Source organism: Odocoileus virginianus, chromosome 30 (genome assembly GCF_023699985.2).
Source record: "Odocoileus virginianus isolate 20LAN1187 ecotype Illinois chromosome 30, Ovbor_1.2, whole genome shotgun sequence".
Classification (NCBI taxonomy): Eukaryota; Metazoa; Chordata; class Mammalia; order Artiodactyla; family Cervidae; genus Odocoileus; species Odocoileus virginianus.
The window spans coordinates 32,396,211-32,409,195 of NC_069703.1; the positions used below are offsets into that span (position 1 = coordinate 32,396,211).

The 12,985-nt window shown below is 39.4% G+C and overlaps 1 protein-coding gene and 1 pseudogene across 24 annotated transcripts in view; one reads left to right on the plus strand and one right to left on the minus strand.

Moving 5' to 3' along the window:
• The window catches only part of EIF4G3 (eukaryotic translation initiation factor 4 gamma 3), a 348,977-nt gene that overhangs the window by 34,304 nt on the left and 301,688 nt on the right, over window positions 1-12,985 (minus strand). For all 24 annotated transcript variants that reach the window (XM_070458865.1, XM_070458866.1, XM_070458863.1 and 21 more), the window contains 5 exons: window positions 7,790-7,936; window positions 6,157-6,393; window positions 5,013-5,117; window positions 3,466-3,598; window positions 503-597 (listed from right to left, as the gene is read on the minus strand). In XM_070458865.1, the coding sequence (XP_070314966.1) occupies window positions 503-597; window positions 3,466-3,598; window positions 5,013-5,117; window positions 6,157-6,393; window positions 7,790-7,936 (717 nt within the window). The remainder of the gene's footprint in view (window positions 1-502; window positions 598-3,465; window positions 3,599-5,012; window positions 5,118-6,156; window positions 6,394-7,789; window positions 7,937-12,985) is intronic.
• LOC110149538 (small ubiquitin-related modifier 2 pseudogene) lies at window positions 6,542-6,846 on the plus strand (annotated as a pseudogene).

A 12,985-nucleotide genomic window follows, 5' to 3' on the forward strand; every position in this document is an offset into this window, starting at 1 on the left:
GACTCTGAAGAGAAGGAAGCAGAGTTCAGTAAGTCTTTATCACAGAATACTTTCTGGTAGGTCTTCTGTGATTTCTTTTATGTCTTAGATACAGCAAACCATTAATTCCTTTCAAGGTCAGACTTAAAGAGGCACTCTCTCCTTCCTTAGAGCTAAGGATACAATGTATAAAAGCTTGCAACTTACTATGGCTTCTCAAGAACTTTTGTTATCATCTCTCTTATACTAAGTATCTCATACCTTTAAGAATTAACCTAGTCAACTTAATAAGCCTTAGTAAACCTAATCTAGCCCTTCTTGGTTAACACTCATGCAAATAAAAAGGACTAATTCCAGGACAACTAGGTAAGAGTACACTTACTAAGGCTGCCCTGTAGAAATGCATCTGCAATAAAAAACAACTACCAGGCAAAATCTGTAATATGGCTATTTTATGTGAGAAGTAATTTTGAGAGTCATGTTTCTGAGACTATTTGAAGCTGTTCTTAAATGTCACACTCACCTTAGTGATTTTCAGAAATTTTGAGGGGTCCAATACCCGACTATTCTTGGCCCCTTGAACAGTGTTCCACCCACCGTCATCCACTCTCTGGACACCTGTAGGAAAAACAGAGTGAGCCAGACTCTCATCTGTCTCAAATCAGTTTGACAATGAAAGGGTGAGCAATCTTTTCAACTCAGCAGCTCCAATCAAAACCCAGAAAGAAGACAGTAGAAACTGTGAAAGCACTTCTGACAGTCTCCTTACCACCCACAACATGAACATTTCAAGTAGAAGCACTCTACTGGTATCCATCTCTCATAAAACATTACTGACCTGGAAGAAACCAACTCATACAAATGAACAAGGATTTAATGCTAGACTAATCCTCCCTAAGGGAGGGCCAAATCTAATGTGTATAGAGTTAATGATGAGAATACTTAGGGAGAAATAAGATGGAAATAATTTATTCCAAAGTGTATTTCACTTAATGATGTTATAAGACACACTATGGTTTGATCATTCCCTTAAAACCAGATTCTCCAAACTTTCAGGCACTGAGAGGCAGAAAGCCTTGACTCCTCTTTCTCACACTTTGCACTTAATTTGTCAGCAAATCTTGTCAGTTCAACCTTTTCAATATATCAGCATCTAGCCCCCTTCTAGCCACTACTAACACTACAAATTTGGTTAAGCCAGCAATAAGCCTCAACTGGTATAAAAACATCATCAGTGGCTTCCTGCTTTCATCCTCACCATTTATCATCATGGCAGCCAGTGTGGCCCTAGTAAATTATGTGTCAGGCCTTGTTACATCTTTGCTCAAAACACTTGTTATCTATTCCATTGTGAGAAAAAGACAGACTCCTTATAAATGGTTTATCTGTTCTAAGTAACTTGGCTCCTGCCTCTCAGACCCCAGCTCCTACCACTCTCCCCCCATAACCTTTGCTCTAGCCACACTGACCATTTTGCTGATGCTTGAAAAGGCTGCTTCAGGGCATTTGTACTTACTATCCCCTCTTCCTAAAACCCACTCCCCCAAATATCCACATGAATTAACTCCTTCCCTTACTTCAGTCTTTGCTCAAACACCACCAACTTAAATAGGTTTCCCAATCGTCCTAGTATAAAACTGCAACCTCTCTACTCATCAAACCTTGCACTCCTACTCCTTCTCTGTTTTAGTGTTTCTATAGAACATATCTGACAAACTTAAATATATTTAAGTATTTGTCCCATGTTCCTCCTAAGATGTGAGCTGCAGGAGGTAATGGACTTTGTCTCTCTTGTTACGTGACAAGCACTCAACAAATACTTACTGAATGAAAGACCCCCAAACTGTCTATCTAAAAGCTTTTCCAATTCTCACATGCTTCTTGATTTTCTCTTTGCTAAGTGATATTAATGATCATGAACACGCTTGATTATTCCTTGTTCCTATGAAACGGAAAAGCACACTTTCTTCCCTGGTGGAGTCATCTCTCAGAACTTCATTAAGAGTATACAGTGTCTCTGATAAATAACAGGTCATGGCTACTGAATATTTAGTAGGTGTCAGTTGCTATGCTGAACACTTTACCTATCTCATTTCAGCCTCACACAAATCCTAGGTACTATTATTTGATCAATTTTACAGATTAAGTGACTTGCGCAAGGTCACGCAGCTAGGATGCAGGAGAGCTGAAACTCACAAGACAGCCTGGCTCCAGAGTCTACTCTCTCAACCTCTATACTAATATGACCCGGTCAGCATCTGAGCACTTCATAGCACAGTGGACAAAATGAGAATTCCCATTTGGATGTCATCTCAGAAGAAAAAGCTTATAAGAAAAATGATCATTTCCTTTCCTTTCTGAAACAAGTTTCTTCTTTCAATGTTCCTAAACCGAGTCAATAGAATTTACTGTTTTCTCAGGTGTAAAATGCTTACTATTCCACCTTTTTCCCCCCGTTTCTTCCTTTTTATTTTTATCACTACCAAGTTTTACCTCCTTCCACATAGGATTTCAACTGACAACAACGTTTCTGAGTTTGGTATACCCCTTGATTCATCATGTGACGAGCAACGCTGTCATTGTTGTTCAGTTGCTAAGTTGTGTCTGACTCATTGTGAACCCATGGACTACACTGCGCCAGGCTTCCCTGTCCTTCACTATCTCCCAGAGTTCGCTCAAACTCATGTCCACAGAGTCAGAGATACTATCCAACCCTCTCACCCTCTGCTGCCCCCTTCTCCTCCTGCCCTCAATCTTTCCCAGCATCAGCGTCTTTCCCAGAGGGCAAGAGACTTATCTCACTTGTGCATGTCCAGCATGTTATCACTCCTTTGCTCAAAAACACATAGTGGCTCCTTAATGTCGGCTCAAGCCCCAAGTTCCTAATTTGGATACATTCTTCTCGACGTTTTTTCAATTCTTCTGAACCCTTAAATTTTACTCTCATCAGGCTTATTTATTCCTCTTGTATTACAGTATTTATTTATTTTAGTTTCATGGCTAAAAGTTTTCCATCCCTTCCAAACATTGGCCATCTACCAATGCTCAGTTCAAGTGCCCCCTTCCTCCAGGTTGCTATCCCGCCTGTTCTGAATTTTAACAGCCTTAGTGGACAATACATTTCATAACTGATAGTACCTTCCGTTTGCTCGAAAACATTCCCTTTATTAGTTTTGGCTTCCTGAGGGAAGGAGCTCTATCTTCTACCTCTTTTTATATCCCTCACCATACTGAGTATACAGAGGATGCTCAATAGTCTTGTTGATTACTGACTTTGGAGTAGTCAAAGAAATAATATGTACTTCCCACATTCTCTGTTTTTACACAACAACTAGTCTCCAGGTGATGCCATTTCACTTACCAATCACCATTCTGTAGTTTGGGTCAGTCTTTCTGCTCTCATTTCACATCTAAATATAAAATTCTTAACCTATGCATCCCTCAAACTCCCAAGTTTGCTAATGTCCGGCAGACCCCACCCCTCACCTGGTCTTCTCTTCTCTTTGGTCATGAGTTGTTGGACCTTCCTCTGCTCTTCCTGTTCTTCTATTTTAGCTTCTTTGTGAATCTGTTCAATAGTTTTAGGCCCTTGATCTGCTCGTCGTGATACCCAATTACACTATAAAAGGAGAAAATGAGAATGTCAGCCAGATAACTAAGAATAAAAAGGAAACTTTAGAAAAATCTATTTTATACTTTCACTGCTAGAAAAGCCCAACATACATATAAAATCCAGTACTATGGCAGTTTCTCAACCATCTTACAGATGACACTATGTGCAGTTGAGATGTTAGCGCTAAATATTTAAATCCTTCTCAATCCACTCTGAGTTACTATATACAAAAGTTAATGGATAAAAATACAGAGTGGAAGAATGGCCCAACTATCTACCTACCTATCTTGTCTATCTGCCCATCCACCTACCTACCCACCTATCTGTACAAGTTATCATTTTGTACTTCTGAAAGGAGAGAAGAGGAGTTGAGAAAGATCAGGACGTTGGCCTTGACCCAGTTGGATACGTTGCGACTCAGCTCACACCACACTCCGTGGGGTTCTAAATCGAGGACGACTAGCATTTTCCTTCCTCGCATATCAAGGTTATGGTGTCTATACAAAATGCCACAATCACTCTAGGCTCTAGTTATCCTCTCTGCTAAGGGTAAGACAAGCTGTCTCCTTCGTTACACTTCTCCTATTCCTTCCCTTCTGAGCTACAGTCTCAATATCTGATACAAATTTGAGTGACTGAAGGAAGAGGCAGAGCAATTTTTAACACTTACTTATATTAGTTTGAGGCAAGAATGGCAAATAGATTTAAATCAGCATTCAAAATTCTGATCAACTGGTGGTGGCTTTGTTAATAAGAAGGATCCTGAGGTCCTATCTCAGCTTAGTAAGATGAAGAGCTGTCGTCAATGCTACCTGGTCTGAGCGCAAGGCAGGGTAGAGAGGGGGACCTATCTTAGGGTCAGTGGCAGTGTATTTCCTGTAGGAGTTGAAAAGGGTGGTAGCGGTAAAAACTATACTTAGTATGACAAAGGAGGGAAAAAAAGCAGCGGAACAAGAGGGTATATAGGAAAAACAACAGAGGAAAACATCTACATCTCCTGTGAGCTGGGCACGTACATAACCATTGAATCTTTCTAACACACCTGCAAGGCAGGCAGCATCACCACTTCAGAGACTACAATGTAAGGCTCAGGGAAGAGAAATACATTTATTTTGAAGATGAGAATTCTTGGTTATTTAGCATGCTAAGAATAAATTTAAATGACCACAGTTTGAGTTCAGAATGGCTGATTTCAAAACTGCCAAGTGGTTTGATCACCAGAATAAAGAGAAGAAATAAGTGACAGACAGGTGAACATGCTCTTTGTCTTTTCACACAGTTTTCTCGTCACAGTTTGTCGATCCATGTTCTGAGTCATGCAGCAAAAGCATTAAGCCATTACACATATAAACCCTAGGACAGCCTCCCCAAGCCAAATCCCGAAAAGAGACTGGAGAGGTAGGTTTATTTTTCTACTTACCAGCCTTAGATCTATTACATCCTGAAGCATGAATCGAATTCTAGATGAGGTTTTTCTTTCTTTCACAATTTTCTCCATCTGATTAAAATACTGGTCCATACGTGGCTGCAAGATACAAAACCATTAGTATTCCTGCCTGAGGAATTCAAATGTAGTTTTACCACGCAGAATTTTAAGAGAGCATAGGAATACAACTTTTGGCCAAAAGGCACTGTGGTAGAATTTTTAATTGAACATACACCCAAAATAAAGGCTACATATTCCAGGCAGCAGGCCATGGCCATATGACTAATTACAGGCCAACAGAATACAAATGGAAATGTCATACTGCATCCTCCTGGAACCTTAAGAGAGAGGTGGCTGTGTCCTTTGCCCTTTTCTAACCTTCTCGGCTATGATGTCAAGAAGTACTCCAGGGCTACACCTTAGGGATGACAAAATGTTACACTGGAGGAACTGAAATTTTTTGTCATCTCTTAGCCAGCCACCAGGCCAGCCTCAGAATTTTTACTCCTGAACTTCATTTACATGAGTGAGAAATAAACCTCAGTCTTACATACACACTGATATTCGGGGTTTTCTGTCACAGCCAAACATAACCCTAGCTGATTCCGATGTTATAAAACATTTCTGACATTATTTCTTTGATGCGTTTCTAATTTCCCTACCGCTTATTTGGAGAGTACCGTGCTATGTTTGAATTATGATATTTTTAATGATTTCTTATATTATGGTTAGATAGCCCTGTCATTAATAACAGCATAAACTTGAGAAAGCTACTGGATCTTCATTCTTGTCTTGCCGTCAGTCCTGGCTCTTGGTAGCTTCTCCCCCACCCCCAAATCTCTGTACATTCCACAGAATGTACTGCTATTCATATACATATGAAGGGCCTGTAAAATAAGGGACAAGGGACAAATAATCTCAATTCATGACCCGGCTTTTAAATACTTTTGGACCCTCTTCACTTCTGACTTTAATGAAAACGTGGTAAGGAGCACGATGGCCTAACACAGATGGTGAGAAGGACAAAAGAAAAACAAGCAGCCTTGGCTGCTGGGACAAGGTGGAGACTCGTGTTGACAGTCAACTTCCGCAACTGACAGAGTCCCTGCCGGAGGTTTCTGAGATTTGGGGGTCCTACCTTTGCTTTCTCAAAGTCCAGGTCTTTGCCAATTGTGGTGAGCAGGCGACATAGACACTCGAGGGATTCTTCATCGTGGTTCTTCAGCAGCTTCACCACGCAGTCATGCATGATGGCTTCAGTCAGCATTTTGAGCTTAAAGAGTTCTCCAATGAACTTGATGTTGCCAATGGATCTCCGCCGGGCTTTATCTTTAGCTTCTTCCAGTTCATCATGAAGCCTTGTCCTCTCCTCTGGCTATTGCATAAGGAAGAATAACAGAATCCTGACGATGAAGATGGTACTACTCAATAGATGCTAAAAACATACGTTTGACTGGTGCTGCCCGTGTGCTTCTTCAGTACAGACCTGGCAAGTCTTCTATGAAGAGGCAGCTAGGGAGACTATGGCACTCAGCATAGTTGATGAAAAGCTCAAGGAAGGAGTCAAAACTGAGAAAAACGAACATACTAATTTGAAGGTGTAGGGGCAGGATGGTTCAGAGATGCCGTTTAACATTAAGAGGCACACACCACTTAGTACCCTAATAAAAGCCTACTGTGAACGAAAGGGTTTCAGTGAGGCAGATCAATTCCGATCTGACAGGCAGCCAATCAATGAAAAAGACACATCTGCACAGTTGGGAGTGGAAGAGTGGAGGATGAAGATACAACTGTTGTGTTCCAACAGCAGAGAGTAGGTGTCTACTAAACAGGGAACCCCTAGAATTCTGTTCCTCCACACCAAAAAGACATTCTCCGTTAGAAAATCACAATTTGGTTCCACCACATCCTGACTACTAGAGTGTAGTTTCTCTATTTCATTTTTCCCTTTCTCATTCCTTTACTGTACATAAAGTAATTGGTGTATATGCACAAGCATAGTGCATTTTTTTAAAAAAACTAAAGGGCCGATGGTATGTTTTGATTAACATCAAATGAAGATGGGATGGGGATAAATACTGGTTTGGTGAAAACATCCCCTTTATCTCCATTAGGGGCATACTCATCAACTCTTATCTTTATACTCCAATATATTATTTTGCTTTCATTGTCTAACAAAAACAGAACAACATAAAAATTCTTGCACTCCTTGTTTGATTGGTGGATTTTAATGTTTTTTTATTTACCATTGTTAAACCAGTGAAAATTTTGTAATTTTTTTGTATGTACCTGTTACACATAAGGCAATCTCTATTTAAGTAAGAGATTATTACTCTAAAAGAGTAAGATAAATTACTCTAAAAGAAGAAATGATCCTATGTAATTCTCCCTTCAAGTCAATTGTCTTGTTGTTGAAATAAACTTGTTTAAGCTAGAGGTCAGGGAGAACCTTTGAGGTTTTGATAGTTAACCACAGACCTATTCAGAAAATAAAACTATACCCACAAGTTTGCATCCATTTCAGGAGATTTCTGGAATTCAGTAACCTCTCTGAAGTCTAGGTTCTGAATCCCTATCTTAGAAGGTTGAGCTGTTTTAACACGTGGCACTAAAAGGAATAAAGCTTTCCTCTAAACATCAATACAGTATATCTCCACCTGAAGAAATAGAAACTACCTACTGAAGTAGCAGGACGATGAGGCAGCTGGCTTCATGAAAATTCTGATAACACTCAAAGTGCACAAGCACAGTTTTTCTGTGAAAATACTTACAGCACTGGCAGCCTCGAGTTCTTTCTGCTTCTTCTCAAAGACATCATCATCGGCTTTATCTTTTTCAAACTCCTTCTGGCAACGGTTCAGTAGTAGCTTCCGGAAGTTCACTGTGTTACCAGGCTTGTCTGCCATGGGTACTTTCAGCTGCATCCAGATGGGAAAATGCAAAAGTGGCAAGATTACTTAAAGAAATCCAATGATTTTTCTCAAAAATCTACTTTCTTTACTGTGCAAAATAATGCTCACCGAAGCACAGGTAAGCATTTTACAAAAGATACACAATTTAGCTTTAGGCATTTCAAGTTTTCAATGGTTAAGAAGCTTTAAATTTTATATAGAAAAGACACACATTCCTCTCATATAAATGTACTGCATCTTCTATGGCTGGTTGTGCCTCTAGCTGACTTTAAAACCCTTTTAATACTATTACAAGTATGACTCCGCACTCCTCCAGACCTTTTTAACTGTCAAAGGTTATTATTTTTGTTTTTCAAACTACTACAGTAGGTACTTTGGTTTCAAAAAACAAATAAAAATGAAATAAAGCAGGGGAGAATTTCACGGCCATAAGAAAACTGTTGGAGGTGAGATCCTTATTCCAGAAAGATGCAGACTATTCTAGAAAGATGCAGAAAGATGTGTGTGAGTGTCACATTTCAGAATATGAGACATCTTTTCCTAAGGGGGATGTCACAACACTGTAATGCTAGTATCTGACTTGTCTATCGATACACTATGGCTTTTGATTATTTCTTATGTGCCAAAAGAAAACACTAGGTCTCTACAAGTTGTCTAATAAATGCCCAACTTAGACACATTGTTTTGATACACAGGAAGACTCAGGATGGAGGGAAGGGGCCGGCTGGAGGCAAGATGCTTGTAAGATGTTCATACAAACACAATGACAATTGTTTTCTATTAACTGCAATAGCTTCACCTTCAAGGTTACTTGTAACTAAATACAGAGACATTCTAATTCAGAATATAAAGGAAGTGAACCAGCATAGTGATTGACTAAAAAATTATATTTTACAGACAAAATCTCGAGTACCATTTTGAACAGCCATGACAATATGGCAAAATGATTTTCCTAGAACACAAAGTGGCTCCCAAAGTTCTGAAATACATGGTCTTTGTCCTAGATTTAGTGGGAGAAGTTAATAAAAACCAGGATGCCTTGTATTTATATTCACAAAAGAGTTGTCAACCAGAATGGATTTGGACAGCGGCTGATCAAGGCTGAATGGCTAGAAACTTGAGGACTTCAATACCACAGCTTATCAGTGCTAGAGCTGACGGCTCACTCTCCAACATATTCCCATGAGACATGAAAGACCATTCAACAAGGCCAGCTCTTACCAACCAGAGCCGAATGTTTCATTTCACTTTTTTTTAAACTTAGAAAGAGGGGAAGAACACCAAACATGGATTCTTTTTAGACAATCACAGGAAAGCTAACATGTCCTTATGTCCAAATTCAGGCCATACAAATACAAGTGACAACAGGTTATGTCAAAGTCAGGCCTATTCTATGATCACACAAGAGGGTAGGTTTTTAATTTATTTGTACTTATTTGGCTATGCAGATCTTAAGTGCGGTATGTAAGACATTCAGCTGTGGCATGTGAGATCTAGTTTCCCAAGCAGAGATCAATCCCAGGTCTCCTGCATCGGGAGCACAGGGGACTGGACCACCAGGGAAGTTCTGAGAGCAGGTACTTAATTAGTCTTAAAGAAATGAAACATGAAAGCAAAGGGTTTTCAAAGCAGAAGCCAAAAGTAGACTATCTTTTACTTTCTATAACCCAGAATATAAAGCAGCAGCATATCTGAGAGGTTCTATATAATAGAGCACCCAGCATGACATTAGGTTCCAGAACAAAGCAAAGGTTCAAAAAGTCAGCAGTTATATTCAATTTACTGTTGTACAGGAACTCAAATAAACACATCAAGAGGTCTTTGCCAACTTCTTAGCATATTCGCCAACACTGTCTATATTAATACTAAGGACATTATAGACTGATGGGATAAAAACCATCACAATTTATCAGCCTTAAAAATATTTTTCCTGCATTATGGATTTACTATGTAGAAGATGTGAAAAATGTGGATAATATGAAAATTCAAACCACTGTCTTAATGAGAGGGACCAGAATTAAAATCAGTCACAAAGGTCAAATAAATACAACTTGTGTATTTTATTTATAGGAAGGAACAAGTAGAAATGACATAAGGCAAGGGATAATTTCCCTACACAAAATGTATTAAAGGATTTGCTTTTTATACCTTTTATGTAGGGAAGGCTATATTGAAAAGATTCCCTTACATGATTTTCTTTCTTTCTTTTATTTTGCTTACTTGATTTTAAATGAAGGCAATTCTTTTAACCCCAATTCATTCATCATCCAAACAAGGGAGGCACAATCCCTGTGTCTAACCTGAATGAAGCTTTAAGCATCTGATGCAATAGGTTTGTTGGAAGCGCTTTAAGTCACAGAGAATAACGTTTACCTGGCATATCTGGAACACTCAAAGTGAAAGAGCACTGGGATCCTGAGCTGTAAAATCAGGGTTTGAATCCCTGCTCTACACCTCATCAGTATGTAAATGTGAGCAAGCTACCTCATTAAGCCTTAATCCCTTCATCAGCAAAAGGACTCCAGTGATTACAGACTGGGGACACCATGAAGCAGCTGGTGCAGCAGGAGCTGTGGAGACAGTCATCATCCCCGCTCTGCCATGTGACCTTGGCCAAATTATTTAGCTTCTCCGAACTTCTATTTCTTTCTAAAATGGAGATGTCTATCTCGTAGGGCTGTTTGAAGGATTAAATGAGACAGTCTAATTAAAACAAGTAATAGTGTCCAGAATATAGCTAAGAATTCTACAAACTAATAGAGCTATATTTAAATTTGGAGCTGTACTAACATGCTTATTGTAAAATTTAAGAGAAATCTATATTGTAGTAACATAAACATCAAAAAAAAATGTTTTAGTTCACAAAGCAATTAGGGAGAGAACCACAAAAGGCAAATGAATTGAATATCTGCTATCCCAAAATGGTGGTCACACAACAGTTTACATGTACAGGACATAAGGAACCTGTGACTGCTGCATATGCTTGTTAGATATGTTCACATGGAAGTATTAAAATGGAACGATCAGCAGAATGGCCACAGACCTGCAAGCACACTTGTTTCTAAATGAATGAAGGTCTGGCTACATAATGCCCTAAAGACTTGCGTTGGAACATGATCTTAATGTCCTCTGGGGATGGTTAACAGGGGCTGTGGAAATATGGAAATAGGCCAGGGAGGATACGGCCTCAGAACTGTGATGCACGGTAATCTTCTTCTTCTTAAGAGATGTTAAATTCAACGGAATTATGAAATTATGATAGTATTAAGTTGACTTGTGTTGTCAGGGGACACTTGACTGGTCAGGAGACTCAATAAAATTGGTGAGTGAGAACAGGAAGAGTGAATTTCTCAGTCTGGTAGGGCTGCTATAATGAAATACCACAGAGAGGGTGGCTTAAACAACGGATGTTTATTTCTCACAGTTCTGGAGGACAAGAAGTCCAAGATCAAGGTGCAGGCAGATCTGATTCCTGGTGAAGAAGAACCCTCTTCTTCAGATGTCTGGTGTGCAGACATCTGCCTTCTCCTCTATCCTCATGTGGTGGAAAAGAAATTCTAGTACCTCTTCCTGTTTATTAAAGACACTAATTTCCATCATGGGAGATCCACCCTTATGACCTCAGCTAAAGCTAATTACCTCTCAAAGGCCCCACCTCCTAACACCATCACATGGAGGGTTGGGCTTCAACCTATGAATTGGGGGAGAGATAAACATTCAGTTCCTAAGAGTAGACGAAGTAGATGCTTGAAGATGTGATCGTGGATAATACCAAAAGTGAAAGGTGACATGCCACAGTGAGAAGAAGCTCTCTCTCAGACAACTATAATTTCATTAAACTGTAGTCTGGAATTAAAACTAAGATACTAAGTGTTTCAGATGGTTGTTTGGGAGATGATTCCTTAGAAAGTGAGGGAGTCAATGGGGAATATTTTATATCAAGACTGCTTGGTAAGCTAGATTTGCTGGAGAGTACCTACCTTTTAATTTTTACACAACAATAAACTAACCATGTGACACTGCATTACACAGTAAACTAACAGTGTCCATTCCATCTCATATTGTGATGAGACCTGGCCACATTCCGGTCAGCCAGCAATCTTGGATATGAATGCTGTCAGGATTAGGCAGTCATTTTCTTCAAGCAATTGGATTTGAACTGCTAATGTATTTCTTAGTATTGACGGTAAATACTTCTTCTCCTTAAAAGGATCAAACTCCCTGAAAATCATCAAGGGCTGTCAGTTGTGTATTGATGGAGTCCAACAAGAGACTAGAAAATAGAAGGACAAGTCCTGGCCTTTCTTATTAGCATGCTCAGGATCTTCAGGGCTGTCCTAGAACATAAAGATGCTAGTGGTAATCCATGGCCCAGTAGCTGTTTTGCTTAAAGCATGTTCTGGTCTGCGGTAAAGTATCTGGAATGACTAGTATAATATAAACAAGAGGTATGCCCAAACTAACTCTAAAATGTGAAGTGAACAGCAATAAATCAATTGTTCAACAGTAACTCCTGGGTCTACGGTGACATACTATCATTTATCAGTGGTGATGCCCTGACCTTAGTGAATTCCCAACTAAAAATGAACATAACATGATCTGTATGTACGATGAACACATCTACCAAAATGTGTTCTATTAGATACATTCAAAGAGGTATACAGCACTTAGGCATGTCCACAAGACTGAAAAAGGAGTGGTCAAGTTATGAAAGGGTAAGTCATTTCTCATCAATCTTTTCTTCAGTGGCACATTAAAAGTCTTGGATCTGGTATAACAGGACACAGAATGCAGAAATTTACCCACAGTGCCATTCTTTACAGCTGAGGTTTGCATGCCTGCCACAGCAGAGATTAAAAGTAACAAAAGCATGGTCTTAAGGTGCAAAATAAACTCAAGTTATACTTTCATTCATGCATTTATCCATTCACTCAAAACATATGTATGAGGGTCTATTATGTATCAGAAACCATTTCAGGCAGTAGGAATTTAGCAGTGCCCCGCTCTTAGGAACTCAGGCTCAAAATGCGTTTCCAGTTGGGGATTTTCTCTAAA